Here is a 27315-nt window from a genome sequence, read left to right on the forward strand (position 1 = left end):
CAATAGGAAAGAAGTGAGTGGGCAAAGGTAAAAGATAAAAACCTTTGATACAACTCAATTCATCTTAGGTTGGTATTAATAATGACATAGCATGAACTAACAATGTATTAATCCTCCACTGTATCATGAATTGAGAATGATCTAGCACAGGTATTAGTGCTGGTGCCCATTCAGTATAAATGGTGTCAGAAATGTGCCCATTGTTAACTCAAGCTCACTGCACCTTCAAAAGAGATTACATCCCCTCTCTCAAAATTCCAAGTGTACACTTCTCAGCTAAAGAAAGTTTCAGTTGAGCAGGATCAGGTAAGAAGAATACATGTTGGTTGAGTAAGCTGTCTCCATCTCTACTAAATCCAAACAAGAAATAGGATGCTGGGTCAGAGTGATAGTTTGATGGGATGAATGCGTGCATGAGTCCTGGGTTTGATCCCGGCAATGCATGGTCCCCTCAATGCATAGCACAGAACCAGAAGTAGCTTGAGCACTGCTGTGTGCAGTCCAAAAATCAAAAAATAAGTATACAGCATGCCTTAAGAAACTGATTCTTTTGAAGGCATCTGTAGTTTCTGCCCATAAAATAAGTAAAACTCAAATACTAAACCTTTAAAACACACACATGATGGGGCTGGAGCCATAGCACAGCAGGTAGGGCATTTGCCTTGCATGCGGCCAACCCTAGTTTGATTCCCAGAATTCCATATGGTCACTACTAGAAGTAATTCCTGAGTGCATGAGCCAGGAGTAACCCCTGTGCATCACCAGATGTGACCCCCCCCAAAAAAGAAAAAAAAACGCATGCATGTATGCACATAAATACATTTTTCTACCTCCACCAACAAAAGAATCATCAAATCACCAAGATTGCATTCCCATGCTTTTTATTCATTTCTTTGGTTTGCTTAGCACAAATCAAGACATCTTGTGTCTTCTCATTATTAAGTCAAAAAAGACAAAGCCATTATCAGCAATAAGTATTCTTTCCCTTTTATTCCTTTCCCCCAGAGTAATTCATGAAAACTGCTGTAAATATTAGATCATTTTGCTAACAATTTTTGTCTTATTTTCTGTGAACTCTGATCTTGTTTTACATCTCTTGCATCCAACTGGGACTTGCAGAACTAGATGCAATTAAGTTCAGGACTATTATTAACCAAGTCCACAAATATGTAGGAACCACCACATGTAAGGGAACATAATAGGGAACAGGAAACTAGAAGACATATTGCCCATCTGCAAGCAACTTAAAATCTCTTGTTGATAGGGAATAAATTAAAAATCAATTACCTCATAAACTTAATCTCTATTTTACCTTTTATTGTGGTTGCTTACATGTGCTTATACTATTTTCTAATTATTCTCTTCAGAGGAGAGGTTCAATAAATATCTGTTGATCTCAAGGGCAGTATTTCTTGTATTTCAGAAGAGATGAATGGTGCCCTGTGGAAAGCGCGCCAAGGGCCTGAAAGGAGGCGATCTGATTCCTAATCTAACCTCAAATCGCCTCTATGTTATACTAAACGAAGATGATGCAGCCTGACAATGGAATCATTGCTCTGCTAGTCAAGATAATAGACAAATTCTCTCGACTCACTAGCATTAGACAGACCCTCATGAGAAGTGAGGCCACCCAAACCAAGGCCTGCAGGCCTCGCCGAAACAGGGTGAGAAACAACACACGAACCAAACGACATGAAAGGAGCAGATGCCGGGACTGGAGCAATAGCACAGCGGGTAGGGCGTTTGCCTTGCATGCAGCCAACCCGGGTTCGATTCCCAGCATCCCATATGGTCCCCTGAGCACCGCCAGGGGTAATTCCTGAGTGCAGAGCCAGGAGTGACCCAAAAATATAAAAAAAAAAAAATTAAAAAAAAAGAAAGGAGCAGATGCCAAAATGTCGGAAAAGGCATGAACATCTACGCTTATGAGACCATAACAGTAGGAAGTTTCTCCAAATACTACAGTCAGAGGGTTCATATTGGGGGTTTGCCTGACCTTATAAATGCTATCACTGTGCATCAAAAGACATTGGGAGGGAAAGAAATTAAATCAGTCCCTACCAACATATTAGATAGAAAGGAAGATGGTAGGGTCAGAGAGATAGCACAATGAGCAGGGTTCTTGCCCTGCATGCAGTCGGCCTGGGTTCAATCCCGGCACCACGTATAATCCCTCAAGCCCTCCACAGGTGCTCCCTGGGTACAGAGCCAAGAGTAAGCCCTGAGCACAACTGCATATGACTCCAAAACAAAAGAAAAATAAAGGAAGACAGTACTTGCTGTGTGCTGTGCATTCTTATAGGCACTGAGGAGACACCAATGAAAAAATAACACGCAAATCAATACTTCGTCTGCTGGACGTTGAAAATGACAATGGAAAGGAAAATGCAGAGTGTGCAAAGGTAGTATTGTTAATTTAGAAAGGAGCAGTCAGGGTAGACTCCACTAAGAAGGTGCTACCTGCACCAAGATTTGAAGCTGACGAGAGAGTTAGCAGAGACGATATCTGCGGAAAAGAAGACAGCCAAGAGCCCAATGTGAATGGAATGGAGAGGTCAGAGGGTGAGGACAGGAGATGAGGTCATAGACAATGGGGTCTTGGCTACAGTCTCTGAAGGTCATGTGGAGAACTTTGGCTTCCCTGGAGAGTGACCCTGGGAGACATTTTGAACAGAATAGGGACATATTTTACCCCAGTTTTAGTAAGTGGCATAAACACAACAGCCTTAAACTATATCCCTGCAACTTTCCTGCCAGGACAACCACTTTGCAGTCAAGACACTCTCTTAAGTGGGGATGACTCAAGGGTGATGGGTGAACTTGCTGCCTGTTGTTCTATGCTGCCTGTTGTTCTATGGCCCCATGATGAGCAGTCTGAGTCCAGCTGGACATCAACCATCCAGGTAGTTCCTGTACTGAGTCTCATTTTCAGTCAAGTTACAGTTTGACCACTGTTACACACATTCATCTTTTTAAAGGCATCCGTGTCATTTCTGTGACGTCAAGCTGCTGACTGGAATATTTTCCAGACAAGTTTAGGGTGCTTCCAACAGGACACTGACCTCAAGGTTGAGACCAATAATATTCAAGTGTTTTTTTTTTTCTTTTGGGGTCACACCCAGCGATGCACAGGGGTTACTCCTGGCTTGCACTCAGGAATTACTCCTGACAGTGCTCGGGGGACCATATGGGATGTTGGGAATCGAACCCGGGTCAGCTGTGTGTAAGGCAAACACCCTACCTGTTATACTATTGCTCCAGCACCTCAAGTGCCTTTTAAACTGAGAATGAGTTCCAAGTGTCTAGCTCAAAAACACTCTGGAGGGCTGTAGCTCTCTCAGCGTTACCTAAGAAACACCCTTTTTCACCTTTTCTTCCCCCACACTCTTGGTTTCTAATAGAATGTGGGTCACATGTATAATTATGTTTTTTCTATTTGTCACATTTACAAAGGTAAAAAGACACACAAAATTTCATAATATCTTATTTAACCTGCCATATTCAAAATATTATCTTAACTAGTCACTATAAAAAATTCACGAGCTATTTTGCATTACTTTTTTGAACTAGGATTTGAAATCTGGCATGGTTTCTTTTATACGTAAGTGTATATCAAGTCAGATTTGCCATAAATCTAGAGCTCAACAGCCACAAGTAACCTGTGGGGTTATATTAGCAGGATTGCTCTAACACCTCGAGATGCTGTATTCTAAGCTTTGTTCTGTGAAACACTTATTTTGTTGAATGCTCGATCATGTTGTATTAATCTGGGACTCATATTTTTCCACATTTCAAAGATTTATCCAATGTAGATGCATCTTCCAGTCAATTAAAATTGGCAGCATTTTTCTTCCTCTCAAAAATAATGACCAACAATTCCACAGTCCAATAGCACGTTTTAAAGCAGTACAATGAATTTAACCAAGCTTCTTTATTGACATTTCAGAGCTTTTCATCTATTAATGCGAATTGGTTCCTTTCCAAAAGAAAAATGCCTCCTCTAGCTTTTCCAAAACGCAATGCCCACAGGCTGTTTTCATATGTGACCACCTCATGAATTCTGTGGAAGACTGTTCTACTGAACAAAAATATAAAATACTTCCTTACCATGCACTGTAGGTGAGGGACTTCTTGTAGGCTGAAGAAAGGGGTCACTGGAAGTATTAGAGGTGCTCAGAAAAGAACCCAGCAAGTCTTGACCTGCTGGTTTAGAGGGTGCTCCAAATGGGTCAAAGGTGGTACCTGGAAAACAATAGGAAAAAATGTATTTCTTAATATTGTGAGTTCATCTATTCAATACCTAAGATTTGCCAGGCTTGAGGCCAAGTACTTGAAAAACTGAGACAACGTTTTCTGGGTCCATCCTGTCCCTAAAATTTCCTCCAGGGTTAACAATGGATTCCAGGGATTTCCGATCACACGTGAATAATCTCATCTTTGTGGACCAAGGAAGTATCTGGATTTATCTGTAGAGGACCATTCAGACTAAATGAGAGCTTCCTGGAACTTTGGGCATTTAATACTATAAGTCAACCAAGTTTATTGGTTAATGAAGAAGACATGGGCAACACAGATAAAGTAACAGGTGGCAAAACCAATATATTAACTAGTAGGAGGTACTTAGTGAATGAGCATGTTTATGTGTTTATGTTGAACATATTAGTGAACAAGTACCAGGTGGATATGTGTTGAGGTGGGGGGTTGCTATTAATAATGCAAATAGTAAAAAAATCTCACTGACTTGTTGATTTTATTTATTGTTTTGTTTTGGGGCCACACGTGGCTGTGCTCAGGGCTTATCCTGGCTCTGTGTTCAAGGATCTCTCCTAGAAGGCTTGGGAGACCATATGGGATCCCAGGGATAGAACCTGGGTCAGCCGGGTACAACGTAAACACCCTACCGAACTGAACTATCGCTCCAGTCCCAGATCTTGTTTCTCTTAGTTTTGTGTTTTCAGTAAGTCTCTGACTCCCCTGAAAGTTAAAATGAAAAGATTATGATTGTAACAGAAATTAGACTTTGACAAAGTCTATGTCCTATAGAACACTGCCTCTCTATCACATCCTAGAAGCTAGACAATAGTGAAGGAGGGAAAGTTGGTAAATGAACTGGAGAAAAGTGAAGTATCCAGCAAAAATGCAAGAACAGAATGGTTCATCATTTCTCTTTTCATTTGCGGTGTGGGTTCATATCCAGCGATGCTCAGGGGTTGTTCCTGACTTTGCACTCAGAAATTACTCCTGGCAGTGCTCAGGGGACCAGGAGACCATGTGGGATACTTAGGATTGAACCCAAGTTGGCTGCATGCAAGGCAAACTACGTACCCGCTGTACTATCGCTCCAGTTCTGGTTCATCATTTCTTTAGACTTTCCATTATTTTTCATTAAAAAATTGCCCCAACTGGGGGCTGGAGCAATAGCACAGCGGGTAGGGTGTTTGCCTTACACACGGCCAACCTGGGTTTGATTTCCAATTCCCAGCATCCCATATGGTCCCCTGAGCACCGCCAGGGTAATTCCTGAGTGCAGAACCAGGAGTAACCCCTGTACATGGCCGGGTGTGACCAAAAAAGAAAAAAAAATTGCCCCAACTGAGTTTCAGTACTTCCCTGTCAGGGCGGCAATACCGTTATTCCACAATTAAACTGAGTTCTGGGAAGTCAAGTATTTTCTCCAGTATCAAATACAGCTGGAATTCACACTCAAGTCTGAATCCGAATTAGGGGATTTCTTGAAAGCACTTCACATGCCTCACAGGTTTGAAGTGAATGTAAGCAATCTGAATGTTCTGCTGTGCACAGTTGTATGCATAAAACTGTCCATTAATTTCTCATCATTGGGTAAGAAACAAAACTTCCTTTAGCTCCCTGTAGGATGTCACTTTCCTAATGTTTTAAGTCTCCAGCTAATGAACTGGAGTGGGAGTGACCTGGTCTAGAACAGATGTATCAAACCCATCAATAATCCACTTGCAGTAATCAGGCATAAGGTTTAATGACTTCCTAGACATATTTTTAAAAAAAAGTATGAGATTAATTCTCATACTTTCACGGCCGCGCGACATCTTATCATCTCATTCCTACTTTGGATAAACTGCAGGCTACTGAATGTAACCTACCCACATGGCAGAGTCTGGCAATCTTCCCGTGGCGTACCCAATATGCCAAAAAACCAGTAACAATAAAGGGTCTCATTCTCCTAACTCTGAAAGAGCCTTGAATATGGCACTTTTTAAAAAAATCTCAGGGCTAGGACGAAGGAGACCACGTTACTGGGGCCTGCTCGAGGCAATCGACGAATAACAGGATGGTTGTGATTGTGATTGATTGTGATGAGATTAATATCCAGAGCCTGGGAAAACAAGGGCCAGGAGCATTGGTCATGGTTGGAAGCTTGCCACAATTGGGGGGGCGGGGGGGGGGAGCGGAGAGCATTCAGGATAGAGAAGGTACCAGGATGAAAATAATGGCTGGAAATTAGGTCTCTGGACAAGAACTGAGTGTTGAAAGTAGGTAAAGGGATATACGTGAGAACCTTTCAGTATCTGTATTGCAAATCATAATGCAGAGAGAGAGAGAGAGAGAGAGAGAGAGAGAGAGAGAGAGAGAGAGAGAGATGAAAAGTACTTGCCTTAGAGGCGGGGGTGGTGGGGAGGGCACAGGAGAGCAACTGGGAACGTTGGTGGTGGGAAATGTACACTGGTGAAGGGACCAGTGTTGGAACATTATATGACTGGAACCTACTCAGGAACAACTTTGTAACTGTGTATCTCACTGTGATTCAATTAAAAACATTAATTTAAGAATGTTTAAAATATTTTTTTAAGTTAGTAGGCTAAATACTTGGAAGGAAACTTTAGTGAATAGAAGAGACAGCTGAGAATAAATTATAATCAGTATGTCAAAAAAATTATTTTCTTGACATAGCAGAGTATCCTTTGGGGGCGGGGGGGAGAGGCTTCTCCTAAGGGCGCTCACCCAGGGGCTCCTCCCAGGGATTCTCGGCTAACTAGGCTGGAGGCTCGTCAAGAGGGCCTGAGGATTTGCTGCTGCTCAGGCCCTGCAGTCCGATGAACAACACGGGCCACCCCAGAGATAGCCCAGGGGATGCCATGACACAGCTGGTGTTGCTTAGGGGGCCTTCAAGGCTTCTCCAGACAATGCTCAGGGGACATGTGGTGATGGGGTCAAACCAGGCCCATTACAAGCAGGTATGAGCCTTAACCCCTACGCTATTTCTCCAGCACCCCAGAGAGTAGTCTTATGTGGCTGTAACGGTATCCACTCTAAGTCTGGCATGATACATACTCAATATGTATCTCTGGCCTAATTTAAAACTCCCTAAACTTGATCCCATCTACAAAGTGAGAATACAACAGAGATTTATCAACTAGTACAGAGATTTATGAGAGTTCGAGGACACCGGGTTAATCCTACAATGTCTAAAACTGAACCCAATTAGGGAAAGACGCCAAAATCTCACTATTTTTGGTACAATTTTAATAACAATTTATATTCAATTAGAGGCTTTCTCCAACAACTTTCCGGTGCTGCAACACAAATGGACTGTAATTCCCTATTTTCTCCATTTATAAATGGGCACCTTTATACTAGTACCTACGTACTGGTATTTTTAAGAAGTAAATCCATGTTTGGGGTTAAATCCTATGTCAGGCAAATAGTAAGTATACCACAAATGTTGGCTCTGACTGTTCATTTTTTAGCCCAAATCTCCATACAGAAGTACTTAAATAAGCTCTGGGATCTGTGTCCTGAAAAAAAAATTAAAATAAGAGCAAGATGCTCATTTTTTCTTTTCTTTCTTTTCTTTTCTCTCTCTATTTTGTTTTCTTTTGTTTTGGAGCCATACCTGGCCGTTCTCAAGGCTTATTACTGGCTCTGTGCTCAGGGATGACTCCTGGAAATACTCAGGGGACCATATGTGATGCCAGGAATAGAATCCAGGTTGGCTGTATGCGAGGCAAGTGCCTTCCCTACTGCACTATCTCTCTGGCCCCAGAGAAGCTCAAATTTCCAGTCTTGGATTGTGCGACCCAAATGAAAAACAGTTCCAGTTCTTCCTGTATTTCTCAATTAAATGAAGATATAGCCATCCAAGAGCCAGGGAGATCAGGGGGAAAAAATCATTTGCTTCTCGTGGAGGTGGCAAATGATGGGAGAGAAACTGGGGACTCAGGTGCTGGGAAATGTACACAGGTGGAGGGGAGGGTGCTGGAACACTGTATGACTGAAACCTAACCATGAACAGCTTTGTAAGGGTCTATCTCACAATGATTCTATTAAAAAATCATAAATAAATAGAATTTTTTTGCCTTTTTGGGGGTCACAGCTGGCGATGCATAGGGGTTACTCCTGGCTCATGCACTCAGGAATTACTCCAGGTGGTGCTCAGGAGACCATATGGGATGCTGGGAATCGAACCCAGGTCGGCGGCAGGCAAGGCAAACTCCCTACCCGCTGTGCTATCACTCCAGCCCCAATAATGAAATTTTAAGGAAAAAAATCTGCTTAGTACCGTCTACTTTGCTCAAAGACTGCACGATAACACTGAGAAGTATATTCAATATTGGGTCTGGGGGTGGGGCAGGGAAGGGTGAATTACCTTCTTGAGGTCCAGGAATTGGCTCAGGAACTAAACAAGCACATGCCTGCCTGGAAAGTGTGCAACCCTGGCCAGCCAGATTGTGAGCAACATGGCGATTCACCCCCAAAATCTCTCTAAGTAGAGTGTGTGCAACTGAGTGAGTGTGTGGAGCCCCTGTGAAGTGTTTGTGTGTACAACAGCAGGATGCCAAGTGTGCAACCCCCACTCCCACTCGAAGCACTAGAACGACGGTATACCCTAGTACCCCCCACCAGGCAGCCGCAGCCTCTATCGCTGTCCACCCCCCCTACTGCTCACCCCCCACCATCCCAGTGGCCACGGAGGAAAGGGGCCGGGGGAGAGTCACCTTCGCCCACTCTCAGGGTCGGGGACGCCGAGGTGGAGGTGGCCGCGCGGCGAGGCGTTGACTGCGTGGACGCCGGTCCACTGGCATGGAAGACGTCGTCCACCCCCGGCTGCCCAGCAGGGGCGAAGAGGTCACTCAGCAGTTCCGAGTTGGAGGGTGGTGCAGCGGGCGGGGAGAAGGCCTTGCTCACAGCCGAGCCCTCGAGGCCCAGCAGGTCCACGTCCTCGGGCGGAGGCGGGGGCGCGGCCGGTTCGGGCTGCCTCTTGCCGGCCTTCCTGGCCCCTCCGTGCGGCTTGTCCCCATTGGCGTTGCCGTGCGGGCTGGACAGGGTCAGCAGCTCGTCATCCGACTGCTCGCTCTCCTGCTTCACCAGCGCCGCGTGGTCTTCCTCACCGAAGGATTTCTCCGATTTCTGATCTGAAAGAGGTCAGGAGGCCCACAGAGGTCTTAGTGACTGACTGGCCACAGCCTGGCTGGTGGGCAGGAGAGGGCATGACCCGCTCTCCAGAAACAGAGGGGGCAGGGCCATGAGCTAATTGGCCTGCAGCACCTTACGGGGGACTGGATATGAGGAAACTGCATTTACTTCTTGGAAAAATAGGATGTACCCAGGATGTCTGGTTAGTGTTTGTTGAGTACCTTGTATGTTTTATATTACTTATTTGAGGGCATGAGATGGAATCATTTCTTTCCTTTCTTTTTTTTTTCTTTTTCTTTTTATTTATTTATTTATTTATTTTGCTTTTTGGGTCATCCCTGGTGATGCACAGGGTTTACTCGTGGCTCTGCAATCAGGAATTATCCCCAGCAGTGCTCGGGGGACCATATGGGATGCTGGGAATCGAATGCCGGTAGGCTGCGTGCAAGGCAAACGCCCTACCCGCTGTGCTATCGCTTCAGTCCCCGGAGTCTTTTCTTGATTTCTCTGTGTATCAAGTGGAAAGAGAAATCACAGGGAAGATTCTAGAAGACAACATGCCCATAAACACAGAAAAGATGTAACACAAAATAGCTTAAATGGTTTTTTTTTTTCTTTTTAGGGAGACTGGGGGAGCTTTGGGCCACACCCAAAGGAAATGCCCAGAGGTTACTCTTGGCTATGCACTCAGGAATTACTTTGGGCAATGCTTGAGGAACAACAGAGGATACCGGGGATCAAACCCGGTTGGCTGCATGTAAGTGCCCTACTCACTGTACTATCTCTCCGGGCCCTGGTTTTGTTTTTCAAAAAAAAACATCAGGTGAAGAGTGTTCATGGAGTTGAAAGGAGTGAAGTAATTTCTTAGGACCTGGTTTGAAAATGAACTGAGGTGGGGAGAGAGTGAACTAAGGTTGAATCAGGATGACTTCTAAGTGCTGCTATGCCTTCAGCTACTTTGGGGATGAATCTTCTTTAGAGTAGAGCCATGTACTTAATTGGGGCTGGAGCGATAGCACAGTGGGTAGGGCATTTGCCTTGCACGCAGCCAACATGGCCAACCTGAGTTCGATTCCTCCGCCCCTCTCGGAGAGCCCGGCAAGCTACCGAGAGTATCTCGCCCGCACGGCATAGCCTCGCAAGTTACCCGTGATGTATTCGATATGCCAAACACAGTAACAACAGAGTCTCCAATGGAGACGTTACTGGGCCCGCTCGAGCAAATCAATGATCAACGGGAGGGCCTTTACCTTTTTTACCTTTATGACTAAAAGAAATGCTTGGAAGTACCTTGCCAACAGAGAGAGGAGAAGAAGCCACCTTGCCCGAGCTGCCTGGAGTGATCTGGGGGGAGGTCTGCTGGAGCCTGTCCTGCAAGACAAAAGGCCAGTGAGACACAGGAACTAAGTGCAGGGGAGAAGCAACACAGAGGTGCGGTCCTCAGCACAGAGCCACCGGAGGACTCCTACCTCCCAAGGCCAGCGTATCCTGGTGCTCCTGGTGAGACGAGAAGAGGATGCTGGGGTTGACATCTTTTGTGCAGTAATGTTCCCATGGAGGGGTTAAGTCTACCACTTTGTCATGGGGCTGCAGTTCCACATCCAGAGTCACCTGAAATAGCTGAGGATATTTTTCTGGTACATCACATGCATCCAACTCTGGCCTAGGCAGGGATTTGAAAGAATGAGATCCATGAGAAACAGCAGAATTAGAACACTATTCAGCACAGAAACCATTGTAGGCGGCCATGTTTACTGCATGCGCACACGTGTGTGTGTGTGTGTGTGTGTGTCTATGTGTGTGAGTACGCACACACACTGCTGGGGATTAGACCCGGAGCCTCACACATCCCTGGCTGCCTGAAGGCTAACTTTTAGTCCAGGTCATTCTGAGACACATTGCTAGGGAAAATCAATCTCTAACTGAGTTACTCTGAGTCTCAGTTTCCTCATTTAGATAACAAAAGGGGGGAAATGCCTCCTTATAGGCTACATGAAAAGCGGTCTAGAGAGCAGGCCTGATATCAGAATGCACTGGCATGGCCCAGTCAGTTGTTAAAATACTGGAACAGGCCCAAAGCCACGATCTAGGCCCATAAGCTCTACTCCACCCCCAATCTCACCTACTCCCACCTGCCACCATACACAAAGCCACCACCTTTCATCCCCTAGACCTATACTATAAAACTAAGGGTCCATAGCTGGAGAGAAAGGTCCCCCAAGACACTGCTTAAGAGTTGGCATGTGCCAGGGAAAACAGGGGTTAGGAGGACTGGTCAGTGGTTGAAACTAACCATAAGTGTGTGTGTGTGGGGGGGGGGGGGGTGGAGGGTAGGTAAGATAGAGAAGAGACTGGTATGACAAAAACAGCTGGGAAAGATCATGCTGGACAAGATCTGAGGGTTGAAAGTAGGAAAAGGGATATTCTTGATAACTTTTCAGTATCATGCAAATCACAATGCCCAAAAGGGGGGGGGGGGAGAGAGAGAGAGAGAGAGAGAGAGAGAGAGAGAGAGAGAGAGAGAGAGACTGACAGACAGAGACAGAGACAGAGAGACAGACAGAGAGAGAGAGACATAGAGGCAGGCAGGGAATGAAGCATGTGGGGATGATGGGAGGGAACCTGAGGACACTAGTGCTGGGAAATGTACACTGGTGGAGGGATGGGTGTTGGAATACTGTATGATTGAAATCCAATCATAAACAGCTTTGTAAGGGTCTATCTCATAGTGATTCAAAAAAAAAGTTGGTAAGTGCATTCTCAAGGGCCAATGTTTCAGTATTCCATGGATTAAACGCTGGACACGCAAAAAAGATACACAGGTATACTGGGTTATAGTCTTCTAATACTTGACTCCTGTTTTCTCGGATGGAATTCTAGACCTTACTCTTTGAAGTTCTTGATCCTTTTATTCATTACTGGCAAATCATACCCAACAGAAAGTTCCAAGATGTAACCAGCCTTTGTATGTTTCTAAGTCATGCTTTGTAGTCCCATAGTACAGGATTCTGGGGGTACTGCTCCCATGGCATGGTACCTATGACTTTCAGGCACTGGACACCCAGTATTCCATCGTTGCTTTGACTGGAAAGTTTCCAGTCTAAATAGCACTCACTTGGTAAACTTTAAGACGGTGGTTTCCAGCGGTATGAATCCCGTATGAAACTGAAGCTGGAATATCTGTGTATTGGTCACCTAAAAGAACAGGAGAGAGACACACACGATCAGTGACTAGAGAATCTGGTCAAGATTATCTTGTGGAGTGTCACACTCTTGCAACTGTGTCTACATCTGAATTGAGTCTGGCTGTGGCTGATGAAAGACAGCCCCACCTGGAACTGGCTCAGTTCATTTCCAGCCTCTCTCCTACGAAATCTGGTGCCATTTCCTCATTGGAACATTGCCATACTATCATGCACCCCACTGATCCCTCCAGGATTGTCCTGCTCCACCCTAATCACCTCTCAAAGAGCATGCCTTCCTGGCAGCCTTTCTGGGGCCCCACAAACTAAAACCAATGAGTAAGAGCATCTTATCCTACTGCTCATCTCCTGGAGGAGAGCTGCATGTGGAAATTTCTCCTGCTAGGCTGACCTCCTCAAAGGCAGGAATACAGCTGTTGTTTTGTTTGGGGGTCACACACACTTGGGAAGCTAGGGATAATTAGAGGTTGCTCTGGGTGCCTGGGTCGGGATCAAAACTTGGGTAGCTGCATGCAAAATATGTGACCCAGCCCTTTGAGCCACTCCCCAGACCCAGGGATAGTCTTACACTCGTTAACCCTAAATTCTTGGGCAATGACTAGCAACATACATGCCTTTAGCAAATATTTGATGAATGGAAACATGATTAAAGCATTATTCAAAATATTCCAAGAGTACCAATAATTCAATGCTCAACAACTGATAAAGTGATTCATAAAAATTGGAACAGCCATACCAAGGGATATGATATGATCATATAAAGGAGTGAAGAGCTGAGATAACCTACAATAAGATGAACCTCAAAAGCATTATGCTAAGTAAAAGAGGCCACTAGCAGGAGACCATATATTGTGTGATTCATTAAATGGAGTTTCCAAAATATATACACCATAGGGGGCTGGAGCAATAGCACAGTGGAAGGGCATTTGCCTTACAAGCAGCCAACATGGCCGACTCGAGTTCGATTCCTCTGCCCTTCTCGGAGAGCCCGGCAAGCTACCGAGAGTATCTCGCCCGCACGGCAGAGCCTGGCAAGCTACCCGTGATGTATTCGATATGCTAAAACACAGTAACAACAAGTCTCATGATGGAGACGTTACTGGGCCCGCTCAAGTAAATCGATGAACAACGGGAGGACCGTGACCGTGATACACCCATAGAGTATAAAAGTAGATTAGTAGTTGCCTAGGAAATGGAAGAGGAGGAATGAGCAAAGACAGGTAAAGGGTGCAGGTTTTCTTTGGGGGGTGATGAAATATTCTGGAATGAGAGGTAACAAGCTTTAGGAAAAGAAAACTGCATTTAGTGCTTTTTTCAAAGGTATATTTTATGTTATCACACTACAATTTTGAAAGACTATACAATCACTTGATTGCACATTCTTAATAAAAATATGTTTCCAAACACTGATTAACTAGGATGCAATCAATGCAGCACGTGCTTCGAAAGGGCAGGTTTTGCTAGAAGTTCAGGGCTACCCCCTTTTGGTAATACTGCACTGGAAACTGTGGAAAGTCACAATTTCCCTGAGCCTCATTTTCCTTCCCTATAGAGTAAGGGAGTGGAACGTGAGCAACCTCCAAGGTTCTAATTCTAAAATGCGAAGTCAGCCCAAAGGGATACAGAGAAAAGGCTCTGAAACACTCTGTAATTAAGGGCTGAGAGGAGCTGATGCCATCCCTTCCTGAAACTATACCTTAGCCTGCAACCGGCTCCCGATGGTTGACCTCATGTGGTACATGGAAACCACCACATCTCCTTGCACCGTGATATTCAAGGGAATGAAGATTTTCCCATCTTGAACACGATATTCCCTTTAAACAGAGACAAAAGCACGAAGTGAAAAACAGTCCAACCAGGTAGCATCACACAGGTGCACTTTTCTGTGGCTCCGACACTAAGAACCTGTTTGCCTGGGCCTGGACCCAGAAACCGTTTCTTGAGAAAAATCTGGAGCACAGCCAGTGCCAGGGATGCAAACTGACTCTGCCCAGGGCTGATGTTGGTCTGATACCCTTCTTGCCCCATGATCCCATTTGGACTTCCAATCATCCCATCCTCATCTACACTCTTCTTCCTCAAATACGTATAGCCCTTATGTATTGCCTTTGAACTCCAAAATAATCGTAAAGGCAGAGAAAGTGAGAACCCAAAGGTCAGTGAGATACAGCAATGCCACTTTCCCAAAGGGTCTAATACCCACTCTCAAATTCAGCACATTCTAAGTCACCATCTCACCACACCTTTTGCCACCTCCCACTGGCACCTGTTCTTTATTATGGCTCCTAGGACATCTTTTGTCATATCACCGTAAGGGCGAAACTGACACCATGACAGGAGGCAGAAATGAGAAAAATCAGGTAGACCTCAGGTTTAGTTCCTGGGACTGAAACAGTCCCGGTGTCCCAGCCATGAAACAATGTGTAACTGGCCCACCTGAACCCACCTGGGAAAGTTCCTGGGCTCAGCAAGTGGGTTCAATCAATCAATTCTCACAATCCCCAGAAATTGTCTTTTGTTAACCCTAAAAGAATGAGTAGCTTATGTAACCATAATCTGTTACTGGAAATGATTGCTTAACTATTGACTGACCACTGTTACCTTAGACACTTTCCAAAACACTTTTGTTTGGTAACTAAGATTTTTCTTTAACAATAAGGCATATATTGCTTATGTAACCCTATAGAAACTGCTTGCTGCCTGAAGTTGAGGTCGCTATCAAGAGACCACTCTGTGGGCGATATAGTTGACCACAGTTAACTGGAATAAAACTCCTTCTTCTTTTGCATTATCATGTTTGTTTGTGATTACCATATGGGATGCTGCTTGAGAACCCAAAGTCCCGGGCTTAACAACCACCACAGCCTCCCTTGATTTAGCAACACTTTTCTATGATGACCAGAGATGCTGAACACTCCTTTTAAAAATAGAAATCACTTCAAAGTAAGGTGTCTTCATGGGAAGGAAACGATACATTGACCTGGTTAAGTGTCAAGACTTACTTCATTCGCTCGAAATCCGTGCAAGTTGTATAGATTTTGGTTTCTCCTATCAGTACATCACAGTAAGGGCGACATCCATTTCTCTGTTTGTTAAAAAAGGGGATTGGACTGACAGTGATGGACTTAATGGTGAGAGGCTTGAAGTGAGGGCGGTAGGGCTTATCAGCTAGCAGGTCACACATATAGCCCAGGTATCTGAAACAGAAGTGTGCCATTCAATCAGTGCTCATTTCACGTATAGGAAGAAAAAAAAAAATCAAGCCCTGCTGTGAAGTTTGCTCTTGACAATGATTTTCATGACACAAATTTTACTGTTAACTTTTTAAGTATAAACCAACAAAAATTATGCAGCCAATAATTAAGAAAGCTTTGTATCTACTGACTGCACTTTTCTACAAAATGATAATGGGTTTTTTTTCATGAGGATGTTTATTGGAGTTTTATATTAGTTTTATATTAGCTCAACACTTGAGCTTCTATTCATATCCAGCAAATTAATTTTACAGCTAAGCACTGGCTTTACATTTTTTCCAAAATTTATTACTTAGAAGTATTTCTCCCGAAAGAGTAAGGAGATACAATTTGAAGGGGGTGGAGGGAAGGGAAGAAATCATAACCAAGGAGAAAGTTAGTATTTGGTTACCTTTGACAATGTGTTTTCTTTTTTGGTAGATGGGGGATTCAGGCCATACCCAGCAGTGCCCAGGGTGTACTCCTGGTTCTGTGCTCAGAGGACTATATGTGATGACAAAGATCAAACTAGATCTGCTGCATGCATGACTAATATCCTAGCCTCTATACTATCTCTAGTTTTCTTAAGTACATGATGCAAATTGCCCCCAGTCTGTGCCACCCCTTGAAGCTCACTGGATTTACCTCCGGTGGGACGGCGAAAGTCCGATTCCTGGTCGCTTTGCATATAGCAATCGAACTGCTGGGCCAGGAGTAGAGTAGAGATTACAGAAAATGAACATAGCACCAACCAGAATTGACGATGCTGCCCGCCCGTCCTGCCAAAGAAAATGCGCAAACATAATACAATCAGTCCCTTCCCCTTCTGAGCGGTGGTGGTGGTATTGGCAAGTAAATGGGAGAGAAGGAGGCGGTAGAGGGTGATGGACAAGAAGTATATCCTCAACCTGGAAAAGCTTTCAGTTAAAAGTTGTTTGAGGGGCTGGACCAATAGCCCAGTGGGTAGGGCGTTTGCCTTGCACGTGGTCAACCCGAGTTCAATTCCCAGCATCCCATATGGTCCCCTGAGAACCACCAAGAGTAATTCCTGAGTGCACAAGGCAGGAGAAACCCCCGTGCATTGCCAGATGTGACCCAAAAAGCAAAAAAAAAAAAAAATTGGGATTGCATGCAGGCATATGGGAGGTGCTGGGGATCAAAGTCTTTTCACCAGCTTCGTATTTGCAAGATTCTACCACTGACCCATCCACACGCCTCCTCTATGATACTTAATGTTCTGTAACAATTGGACAGGATTAAAAGGCATCCAGAGATCTGCTCAAGAAAATGACTTCTGGGTGTGTCCAAAGGCATTTATAAGAGATCAGCATGTGAATCAGTAAAGAGATCCTCATCAAAGCAAGTAGAGTTGAGGATCAAACAGAACAGAATGGAAAAGGAAGGACTGATTCTCTCCTCTCTCTCTGCTAGGGCTGAGACATCCACCATCTCCCCTGGGCCACTGACATGACTGGATCTTGGGTCTTTGGACTCCAGGACCCCGGAGTCTTTGAACTTGGACTAAACACTGTCATTAGCTTTTTGAAGGTCATTAGCTTTTTGAAGGTCTTTGTAAGAGCATGATGCTAGTATTTCTTATCCTTTCTAACTACATATGGCAATTTTCCTTTTTTGTGGTTTGGTTTTGGTTTGGGACCACACCTAGCAATGCTCAGGGGCTATTCCTTGACTTTGTGCTCAGGGATCACTATTGGTGGTGCTCAGGAGACCATATGGGATGCCGAGGATAGAATCTGAGTAAGCTGCAGGCAAAGCAAGCGCCCTGGGAGGCTGGAGGGATGATAGCACAGCAGGTAGGGTGTTTGCCTTGCGTGCGGCTGACCTGGGTTCGATTTCCAGCATCCCATATGGTCCCCTGAACACTGCCAGGGGTAATTCCTGAGTACAGAGCCAGGAGTAACCCCTGTGCATCACCGGGTGTGACCTAAAGAAAAAAAAAGTAAGTGCCCTGTTCTCTGGCCTCAATATAAGGTAATTTCTATACTAAATCTTTTCCAATATCTATAGATAGATAATATAGATATCCAGACAGACAGACAGACAGACAGACAGACAGACAGATAGATATCCTTTGGTTCTGTTTCTGGAGAACCCAAATTCCGACTGCCTTTCACTCCTCCTCATTTGACATTCCTAAGAGGTAACGTCATGTGATTTAACTCCTCTGAACAGATTCCAGTCTTCATAAAAATCTTTTCTTTTTATTGAGGTAACAATGGTATGCAAGACTACTCAATGGTATAATTACATGCCTCTCACTCAGTAAGCATATTCCTCTGCCACCACACATTAGATGCTGTCTACTCTTCAACTTTTTCCCACTTTAGTTACCTCAGTTCTGAGTCTGAGTTCAGGGTTTGTTTTCATTTGCCGTTGTTTCCTTGCTTTGATGATTTATATCCTACATCTGAGTGAGATTATCTGGTACTTGTCTTTCTCATTCTGATTTATTTCACTTGGCATGACCCCCTCAAGTTCCAACCAGGCTGATGCAAAAGTCAAGAGTTCATCTTTTCTCATAGTTTTCTCATATATTCATTGCCCCTGTGTATACAGACATCGTATTTATCAATCCCTCTATCTTTGATATTCAGGGGTTGTTTCCATTTTGTTGACTATTTAAAATAGTACTGCAATGAATATAAGGTGCATATATCATTACAAATTGGAGTTCTGTGTTCTTAGATATTTAGGAGCAGAATTACTTGGTGATATGGTAAATTTATTTTTAATATTTTGAGAAATCTCCATACTGTCTTCCACAGCAGCTGAACCAATTTACATTCTCATTAGTTGTGTATGAGTTTCCCTTTTTCTCTACACATCCACCATATTATGTCGGGAATCAAACTCAAGGTCTCTTGCAAGATAAGTACTGAAACTGAGTCACATCCCTATTTTTCTCTTGCTGACTCGAGTCCCTGGAGACCTCATGGAGGTTAGTATCATGGAGAGCTTTGTCTCTATTTTCTTCAATGTGATTTTATGGTTTCAGCTAGAACAGCCAGGTCTTGAACCCATTTTAGGTGAACTTTTATACATGATGTGCAAGAGCGATAGTTTCAGTCAACTGCAGATGGCAGTTTTCCCAAAATCACTTATTGAAGAGACTTTCCTTTCTCCATAACTGTTCAAGCCCTTTATCATAAATGAATTGTCCATATACTAAAGAACTTAATTCTGCTCTCTCAATTCTGTTGTGTTCGTATGTGTCTATTTTTATACCTGTACCACACTTCTTTAAAAATGTCACTAAAATTTTTAATTTTTATTTAGGAAAATCCTGGCTGTGCTTAGGTATCACTTCCTGGCAGTGCTCAAAAGACCACATGCAGTGCCATGGATCCAATCAGTCATATCCAAGGCAAGTACTTTTACCCCTTGTACTGTCTCTCTGGCCCTGTGATTGGAATTTTGATAGGAATTGCTCTTGAGTCAGTAAAGTACTCTGCTTTTGATATAAGGTAATACTGGCCTCATACAAAATATTGGGAAGATGAGTGGCCGAGAACAGATGACTGGTTAAAGAAACTCCGGTACATCTATACTATGTACAATGGAGTACTATGTACTATGCAGCTGTTAGAAAAGATGAAGTCATGAAATTTACATACAAGTGGTACTACATGGAAAATATCATGCTAAGTGAAATGAATCAGAAAGAGACGGACAGACATAGAAAGATTGCATTCATCTGGGGAATATAGAGTAACAAAATAGGAGAGTAACATCCCAGAATAGTCGAGTAAATTTACAGGAGGTTTACTCCATGGCTTGAAGGCCAGCCGCACATGCTAAGAGAAAAGGCAGCTCAGATAGAGAAGGGAACACCAAGTAAAGGGCGTTGGGAGGATCCTCCCAGGATGGGATATGCATGCTGAAAGTAGACTATAGACCAAACATGTTTGCCACTCAATGCCTCTTTTGCAAACCTCAGCAACCAAAAGGAGAGAGAGAACAAAAGGGAATGCCCTGCCACAGAAGCGGAATGGGATGGGGGTATGTGAGGGGTGGGAGGGTTACTGGGATTATTAGTGGTGGAGAATGGGCACTGGCAGAGGGATGGGTACTTGATCATTGTATGACTGAAACCCAAATACAAAAACTTGTAAGGTCAACAACTGTACCACATAGTGTTTCACTAGTAAAAAAAACTTTTTTAAAAATATTTTTTCTTTAAAAAAAATATGTTAGAAAGAATTCCCTTTTCTTCCATTTTTAGGTAGAGCTTGATAAGAACAGGTCATAGGTCATCTTTAAAGATTTGGCAGAACTCACTAGTGAAACCATCTGGCCCTGGGTTTTCATTTGGGGGTCTTGACTATTGGTTTCCTTTCCTTACTGATAATTGGTCTGTTTAAGTTTTCTATTTCCTCCTGATTCAGTCTTGGGAGATTTAAAGGTTCGAAGAATTTGTCTATTTCTTTTCGGTTCTACAACTAGACTTGGCCTAAATTGTTCTAGTAGTCTCCTATGTATGATCTCTTATATTTTTACACCTTTTGTAATTCCTTTGTTTTCTGATACCATTTATTGGGGTTTTATCTTTCTTATTAGGCCTAGTTAAGAGTTTGTTGATTCCTTTCAAGAACCAACTCCTATTTTCACTGATCCTTTAAAGTATCTTTTTTTATTGTCTTTTTTTTTTTTCTTTCTGGGTCACACCCAGCGATGCACAGGGGTTACTCCTGGCTCTGCACTCAGGAATTACCCCTGGTGGTGCTCAGGGGACCATATGAGATGCTGGGAATCGAACCTGGGTCAGCTGCGTGCAGGGGAAACACCTACTTGCTGTGCTATTGCTCCAGCCCCCTAAAGTATCTTTTTAAATTCTATTTTGTTTAATTTTGTTCTTTGAGTTTCATTTTTTCCTTTCTTCACTACTTTAGGTTATGAGATTGTTTCTCTGTGGTTCTTCTTGCTTCATTATATGCTACTTTGAACTTCCCTTTTATATTTTTTTTTGTTGCATTCCTTGTGTCCCAATAGTTCATTTGCTTCCACGAATTTTATTTCCTCTTTAACATAATAATTATTCAAAATCACTCTATTTGGTTTCTATATACTGAGGGTTTTTTTTCCCCAGATTTCTTTTTTTATTGCTAAGTTCTACTATTATAGCATGGAGACTCAAAAAGATAAGGCCAAAAAGATACTTAACATAATTTAAATTTCCATGATTTACTTAATGCTTGTTTTATATCCTAACATGCTATTTATCCTCAGGAATATTTCGTCTGCACTTGGGAAGAATGCATTCATCTTCTGAAGGGTGGAAACCCAGGAAATGTCTTTTAAGCCCATCTGGTCCAACCCATTTAAGACTGTTGTTTCTATGTTCATTTCCTGTTTAATTTGTCCATGGATGAGATCTGGATATTAAAATCCCTTCTGCTATCACTTGCTGTTGATGCCTCTCTTCACGTCTGTTAATAGCTGTTGCGTACATGTTGATTTTCTTTCATTTAATGTATATATGTTAATCAGTGCTGACCCCTTTAAATGGATTGATTCTTTACTCATAATTTAATGTCTGTTCTTGTCTCTTGTCAGAAACAATTTTTTTTCTTTTTTTTCTTTTTGGGTCACACCTGGCAATGCACAGGGGTCACTCCTGGTTCTGCACTCAGAATTACTCCTGGTGATGCCCAGGAGACCATATGGGATGCTGGGAATCGAACCCGGGTCAGCCGGGTGAAAGGCAAACACCCTACCCGCTGTGCTATCGCTCCAGCCCCCAGAAACAATTTTAAATGTGCTTCCCAGAGGTGAAATACAAGACAAGAGATACATTTCTCTCTGGCTAAACTAAAGAGAAAATAGTATCTTCCTTAGTCTGGACATTATGCTTTAATTAGCATGACTGAAGGTCAAATTGGCGCGAATATGAACCAAATCATTTTGTAAGATCTTATTGACTTTTCTATCCATTGAGATTCTCAGCACTTTTTCATATGATTTGTTACAGTAATAAAGCAAATAATGTATTTAGAATAGGGATTCAGGACTTCACAAATCTGTAAAACTTTTTATATCCAATTTATTATATAATCCTCCCACTCTGAATAATTGATGAACTTGATTTTTACATTTTCATTAGTTGATTAAAAAAGTGCAACCAAAGGCCAATTCTTCTTGGGATGATGCCACGATTAGTCATCTATCTCTGGAAGCACATATTCAACCACAATTAAACCTTACATATAACAACCTAGCCCAAATTTTCATCTTGATGACAAGAAACTGGAAAATATCTTGTAGGAATCCAACAATCTAACTCTATGATTTGTTAGTCTTATTGCAAATACTTGGTTGGTTTTGTATGTGAGTTTATCAAGAACTCCTCTTTTCTAAGAGCTTAAAATTTTCTGTGCAAATATTTACTTAGAAAATTTGCCTTTTCCCCCTTATACTCAGAGACTAGAACTTTCCAGAATTAATCTGCTGTGTCTTTTGAAAAAAAAAAAATCTTCTCTACTTGCCTGGCCCCACTCCTTTATGTCTCCTCCTATTTCATCAAGGAGTCGTTAATGCTTTCAGCATTCTATCACATAATTAGTCTAGAGTACAGATTATTTTTAAGTGTTATGAGGCTGTTTTATGATCACTACCTACCAACTTTGTCTTAATTATCATTGTTACTTTTTACCTCGACACTCATTCACCATAAAAGAAATAGAATTAGAGTTGCAATTGGGCTGAGTGATAGTACGAGTGATTGAACTGAGCAATAGTACGGCGGGTAGGGTGTTTGCCTTGCAAGCAGTTGACCTGGGTTCGGTCCCTGGCATCCTATATGGTCCCCAGAGCACTGCCAGGAGTAATTCCTAACTGCAGAGCCAGGAATAACCCCTGAGCATCGCTGGATGTGACCCAAAATAAAAAAAACAACAAATTTTTTTTCTTTAAGTAAACTTTCTTTTAAAAAAATAATAAAAAACAAGAGTTACAATTATCAAATATGCCTTAAACATTTGTCATTATTATCCTTATTCCAAGGAGAACATTTGTTTGTTTTTGAGCCACACCTGATGGTATTCAGGACTTACTCCTGATTCTGTGCTCAGGGATCACTCCTGTCTGTGCTCTGGGGACATATGTGAAGCCAGGAATTGAACCCAGGTTAATCACCTGCAAGACAAGTGTCTTACACATTGTACCATCTTCCCAGCAACAGTTTTAAAATATTTTTTCTCAATCTTAATTATTTTAGAATTTGAACTTCCCCATATCATTTTTTTAATGTTGATGCTGTATTATGGGCCATAACCAACATGCTGGGGTAGGAAGCTACTCAAGCCTCAGTGCTCAGACACTGCTCCCAGCAGGACACAGAGAGCCAGGTGGTGCCAGGCATTTAGGTGAATTCTACAATTTGTCTATTATAGTGGTATGATGAACACATCTGTGCAAATACTCATTCAAATTAATGTTTCCACGTTTGTTAGAAAAATGCAGGATCATATTACAGGATCATCTAGCATCACCATCTTAATTTCTCCTACAGAACAAACGCCCATCCCATTTTCTCAGAGGCAATACCCATTTAAATTCTCACTGACAGCAACCCATGGTCCCTTTTTCTCTATATCATACCAACATTTGTTGCTTCCAATCTTTCCAATATAGGCCATTCTCAACAGCAGCCCTTTATTTCATTTTGACCCAAATAGAGAAAGTAAGAAAAGATATTTCAATGTGTCTCTGTCAATTTTCTGTTAATGACATTTTTGCCTATATATCCATAGCTCCTGTTTTGCGCTCTTTTATAATGCTCAGTGTAATTTAGAGGCTTTGAATTTGTGGGGTGCATAGCTATCTGCCTTTTCTAATAATACTCATCTGGAAGGCAGAATAATAAATTCCTCCCTCGTTTTTTCTATTCTTCACATCCCCAAACTCAAAGGTACGACAAATGGTTATTTCACAAAAATATTACTCTCATAGATAGGAAGAGCCTTATTTGACCACATGAAACAAAACCAACTCAAATGACAGCCACCCAAACAACAAAGGTTACTTACCAAGCAATGGACAACACAGACGTTTTTGGGATTCTGTAGTAGCCAGTTATACATATTACGACATACTGCAAAGAGGTTGTGCAGGCTCGGGGCCTGCCGAATGGGCCAGCTGCATTCTGAGACCTGAAGGCACAGTCAAAGGAAAGAAATCCCCTTAATGATTTCTCCAAATGCAAGTATAAGGCCAACAACTTCTGCAAGTATTACTTCTCCTCTTTCAGTATCATCAGGAAAGTTGGGCATAGTGTCCAAGCAAGGAGTCACCAAACTGAGTAACTTTTATTGTGGTTTTGGTTTTCAGGTCACACCCAGTGGTGCTCAGGGCTTACTCCTGGCTCAGTGCTCAGTGATCACTCCTGGTGGGGCTCAGAGGATCATACATCATGTCAGGGAATGAACTGGAACTAGCCACATGCAAGGCAAATGCCTTTCCTACTCTATTATCTCTCTGGCCCTTCCATTAACTTTCTAATTAAAAAATTCTTTCTTGGTTGAGGCATGGAAACATATTTTGAAATACATTTTAAATTCAACTAAATTACATACCTTGGTTTAATTTTTTTTCATTTTGTGAGGTTATACTGAATTCGGTATCAACTAAAAATTGAAAATGTTTGGGGCTGCTTAACTGTAGAATTATTTTATCATTCCCCTACTTTCCCTAATTTTATCCCATATCTCATGATAATATGAAAACAGTGATGAGACAAAAGTTGTACTAAAAATACTTGTTTGGGGCTCTTATTGGTAAGCCCCCCCACGCTCTCTCCTCCCAAAATTTAAGCTTTCTTTTAATAAAGGGATTCACAATTTCAGGGGGATAACCTTAACACAAATATTCAATTAGCACAGTATAAATATTGACTGTGTTACCAAATGTCTGTCTGCTTGTTGCTTATAAGAATCATGTAAGATGGATGTGAACATGGTTCCCACTTTACAGATGAGAAAACAGAGTATCAGAGATTATCTTATCTGAACTCTCACTGATGGCTAGTACTAGCACTTTAACCTACTTCATCTGAGTATAAATCATTGCCACATAGCAGTAAACTGGTCGTGATTATCGGTTTCCTCAAACTACTAGGCCTAAGTTAAAATTGATTAGCTATTTAGTAATTTAATTAAAAAAAAGAAGCCTACCAGGCAAACTTTGCTACTTCTTTAAGCCTTTCCTCCTTCGTAGAATATGGAGAATGGTCTCTATCTACCCAAGAGAACATGGTAATTACAAGAGAATAAGGTCAAGAGCTAAGTTAATAACTGACACAGATAACGTGATACAAATGTTTGATATTATTCTTTTTATCAGGTGACTGCCACTTTTTATCTGGTCAGACAGAGCTAACTATATTGGCAGGGAAGAGGGAGGGGTCAATGAATGAAATCCTGCATGGTAAGAGTATAGATGGATGGTTGAATCATTTAAGTCCTAGTTGTTGGAAGGCATAAGACAAGAGTGAGTCTTAGATTTTTGTCAAAGAACTGTCAAGATTGAGGATGAATGTAGATGGCTTATGATTAAAACCAAGGAAGTCCAGTAAGGGGTAGTTGTGGGCTGGATTAGATAAGTGGAAGTAGATACAAAAAGATGATGGATTCAGGGGTCAGAACAATAGTGCACTGGTTAGGGCGCCTGCCTTGCATTCAGCCAACCCAGGTTCGATCCCCAGCATCCCATGTGGACCCCTAGTATGGCTAGGAATACATTCATGAGTGCAGGCCAGGAGTGACCCCTGAGCACCACTGGGTGTGCTGCCCCTCTCCAAAAAAAATATGAGGGGATCAAAAAATAGAGAGGAAGTAAAATATTGGCAAACAAAACTCAGTGATCGATCACAGGACGGTGAGGAGAGCGAGCAGAGGCACCTAGTTGAGAGAGCCAGATGGATGGCTCAAGTTTCCAGCTGGAGGAAAGAGAAGGAGATGGTACTAGCCGCTGAAGCAGGAAATTCTCCAGCACAGGTTTTAGGTAGATGGAGAGCGTCACGAACGCCAACACTACTGGCTCCAGAGACCTCTAAAATCCTAATGGCTAACAGTAGACATAAAGGTAAGAGCAGTTGGTTTTGTTCACCCTTTTAGGTACCCAGATAGTAAGTAGTTAAAATATAAACAGGAAGTGCCATAATATCTCTGAAGAACGGCTAGAAGCAAAGGCCAGGAATTTCTCTGAATGCCAAGAAAGGCCATTTTTTTGGGCTGGTTTGTAATTTTTTTTTTTTTAACAAGATGATTGTGAGGTAGTAACCGGGATCCTTCCAAGTTAGGCATTTCCCTATGCCTTTGGGAATTACAGAGGTGCTCTGCTAAGCTGGGACGCCTCCCTCACTTCTAAGCAATCCCGGTGACCTGCAAGTGGGCTCCTGTCGAGTCAAACTCCCTCACAGCTTACCTTTTATCTCAATATGATCCAGAACTGCTCCTATTCCCCACCCCCACATAAATTCATCATTTCCAAGGAAGCAAAGTGATATATTGATTTTTTTCAAGTAATCAGGAAGATAAATTTTGCTATCAGAGAAATTACAAAATCTATACTTGTACAAAATTAAAAATTCTATACTGCTGCCTATCTGTAATCTTCTTCCCCCTCCCTGATCCCTCGGGTAAATTCCTATTTGCTCTTTAAAATCTAAGTGTGAGGGCTGGAGCGATAGCACAGTGGGTAGGGCGATTGCCTTGCACGTGGCCAACCCGTGTTCGATTCACAGCATCCCACATGGTCCCTGAGCACCGCCAGGAGTAATTCCTGAGTGCAGAGCCAGGAGTAACCCCTGTGCATCGCCGGGTGTGACCCAAAAAGCAAAAATAAAATAAAATAAAATCCAAGTGTGGGGGCCAGAGAGATAGCACATTAGGGAGGGCGTTTGCCTTGCACGTGGCCAACCTGAGTTTGATCCCCTGGATCCCATATGGTTCACCCATGTACCGCCAGGAGTAATGCCTGAGTGCAGAGCCAAGAATAACCCCTGAGCACTGCCGGGTGTAACCCCCAGCCCTAAATAAATAAATAAATAAATAAATAAAATCCAAATGTGCTCTTGATTCTAACACCCAGGGAAGAAATACTCAGTTTACTTTGTCATCCTTATACGCATACCTTTGCTTATTTTCATCCTTTTCCATCCATTACCGCTTTCGTGGAGAGGAACGTGGTAAGCCCACCGGCTGGGTCTTATTAACCCCAGGCAAGTGATGAACCTCTCCCAGCCTCCATTTCCTTATGTGTAAAGTGAGAACAGGTAGGAGAGGAGCGTTGTGAGAATTCCTCACAGCATGAGTGTGGTCAGAACTGCTGAGCTAGGTTCAAATGAACTGCCTGGGCCTGTCTCCCACCGCAGATGCTAAACTTAGACAGAAGACAGACCTTGAGTGGTTTATGCACCTGAAGTTCAGGTTCCATCTGAGGATCAGGAGCTCAGGAGGGTATTTGCTGAATGA

At 42.8% G+C, this 27315-nt stretch overlaps 1 protein-coding gene across 3 annotated transcripts in view; it reads right to left on the bottom strand.

Annotated features, from left to right (window-relative positions):
- Window positions 1–27315, bottom strand: part of DNAJC6 (DnaJ heat shock protein family (Hsp40) member C6) — a 168413-nt gene that overhangs the window by 19622 nt on the left and 121476 nt on the right. For all 3 annotated transcript variants that reach the window (XM_056122382.1, XM_056122383.1, XM_056122381.1), the window contains exons 5-13: window positions 23872–23994; window positions 16472–16605; window positions 15596–15790; window positions 14290–14407; window positions 12506–12585; window positions 10860–11053; window positions 10681–10761; window positions 8973–9389; window positions 4108–4242 (exon numbers count right to left, since the gene is read on the bottom strand). In XM_056122382.1, coding sequence (XP_055978357.1) covers window positions 4108–4242; window positions 8973–9389; window positions 10681–10761; window positions 10860–11053; window positions 12506–12585; window positions 14290–14407; window positions 15596–15790; window positions 16472–16605; window positions 23872–23994 — 1477 coding nt within the window. The remainder of the gene's footprint in view (window positions 1–4107; window positions 4243–8972; window positions 9390–10680; window positions 10762–10859; window positions 11054–12505; window positions 12586–14289; window positions 14408–15595; window positions 15791–16471; window positions 16606–23871; window positions 23995–27315) is intronic.

This window comes from Sorex fumeus, unplaced genomic scaffold (assembly GCF_029834395.1).
Source record: "Sorex fumeus unplaced genomic scaffold, SorFum_2.1 ptg000045l, whole genome shotgun sequence".
Lineage (NCBI taxonomy): Eukaryota > Metazoa > Chordata > Mammalia > Eulipotyphla > Soricidae > Sorex > Sorex fumeus.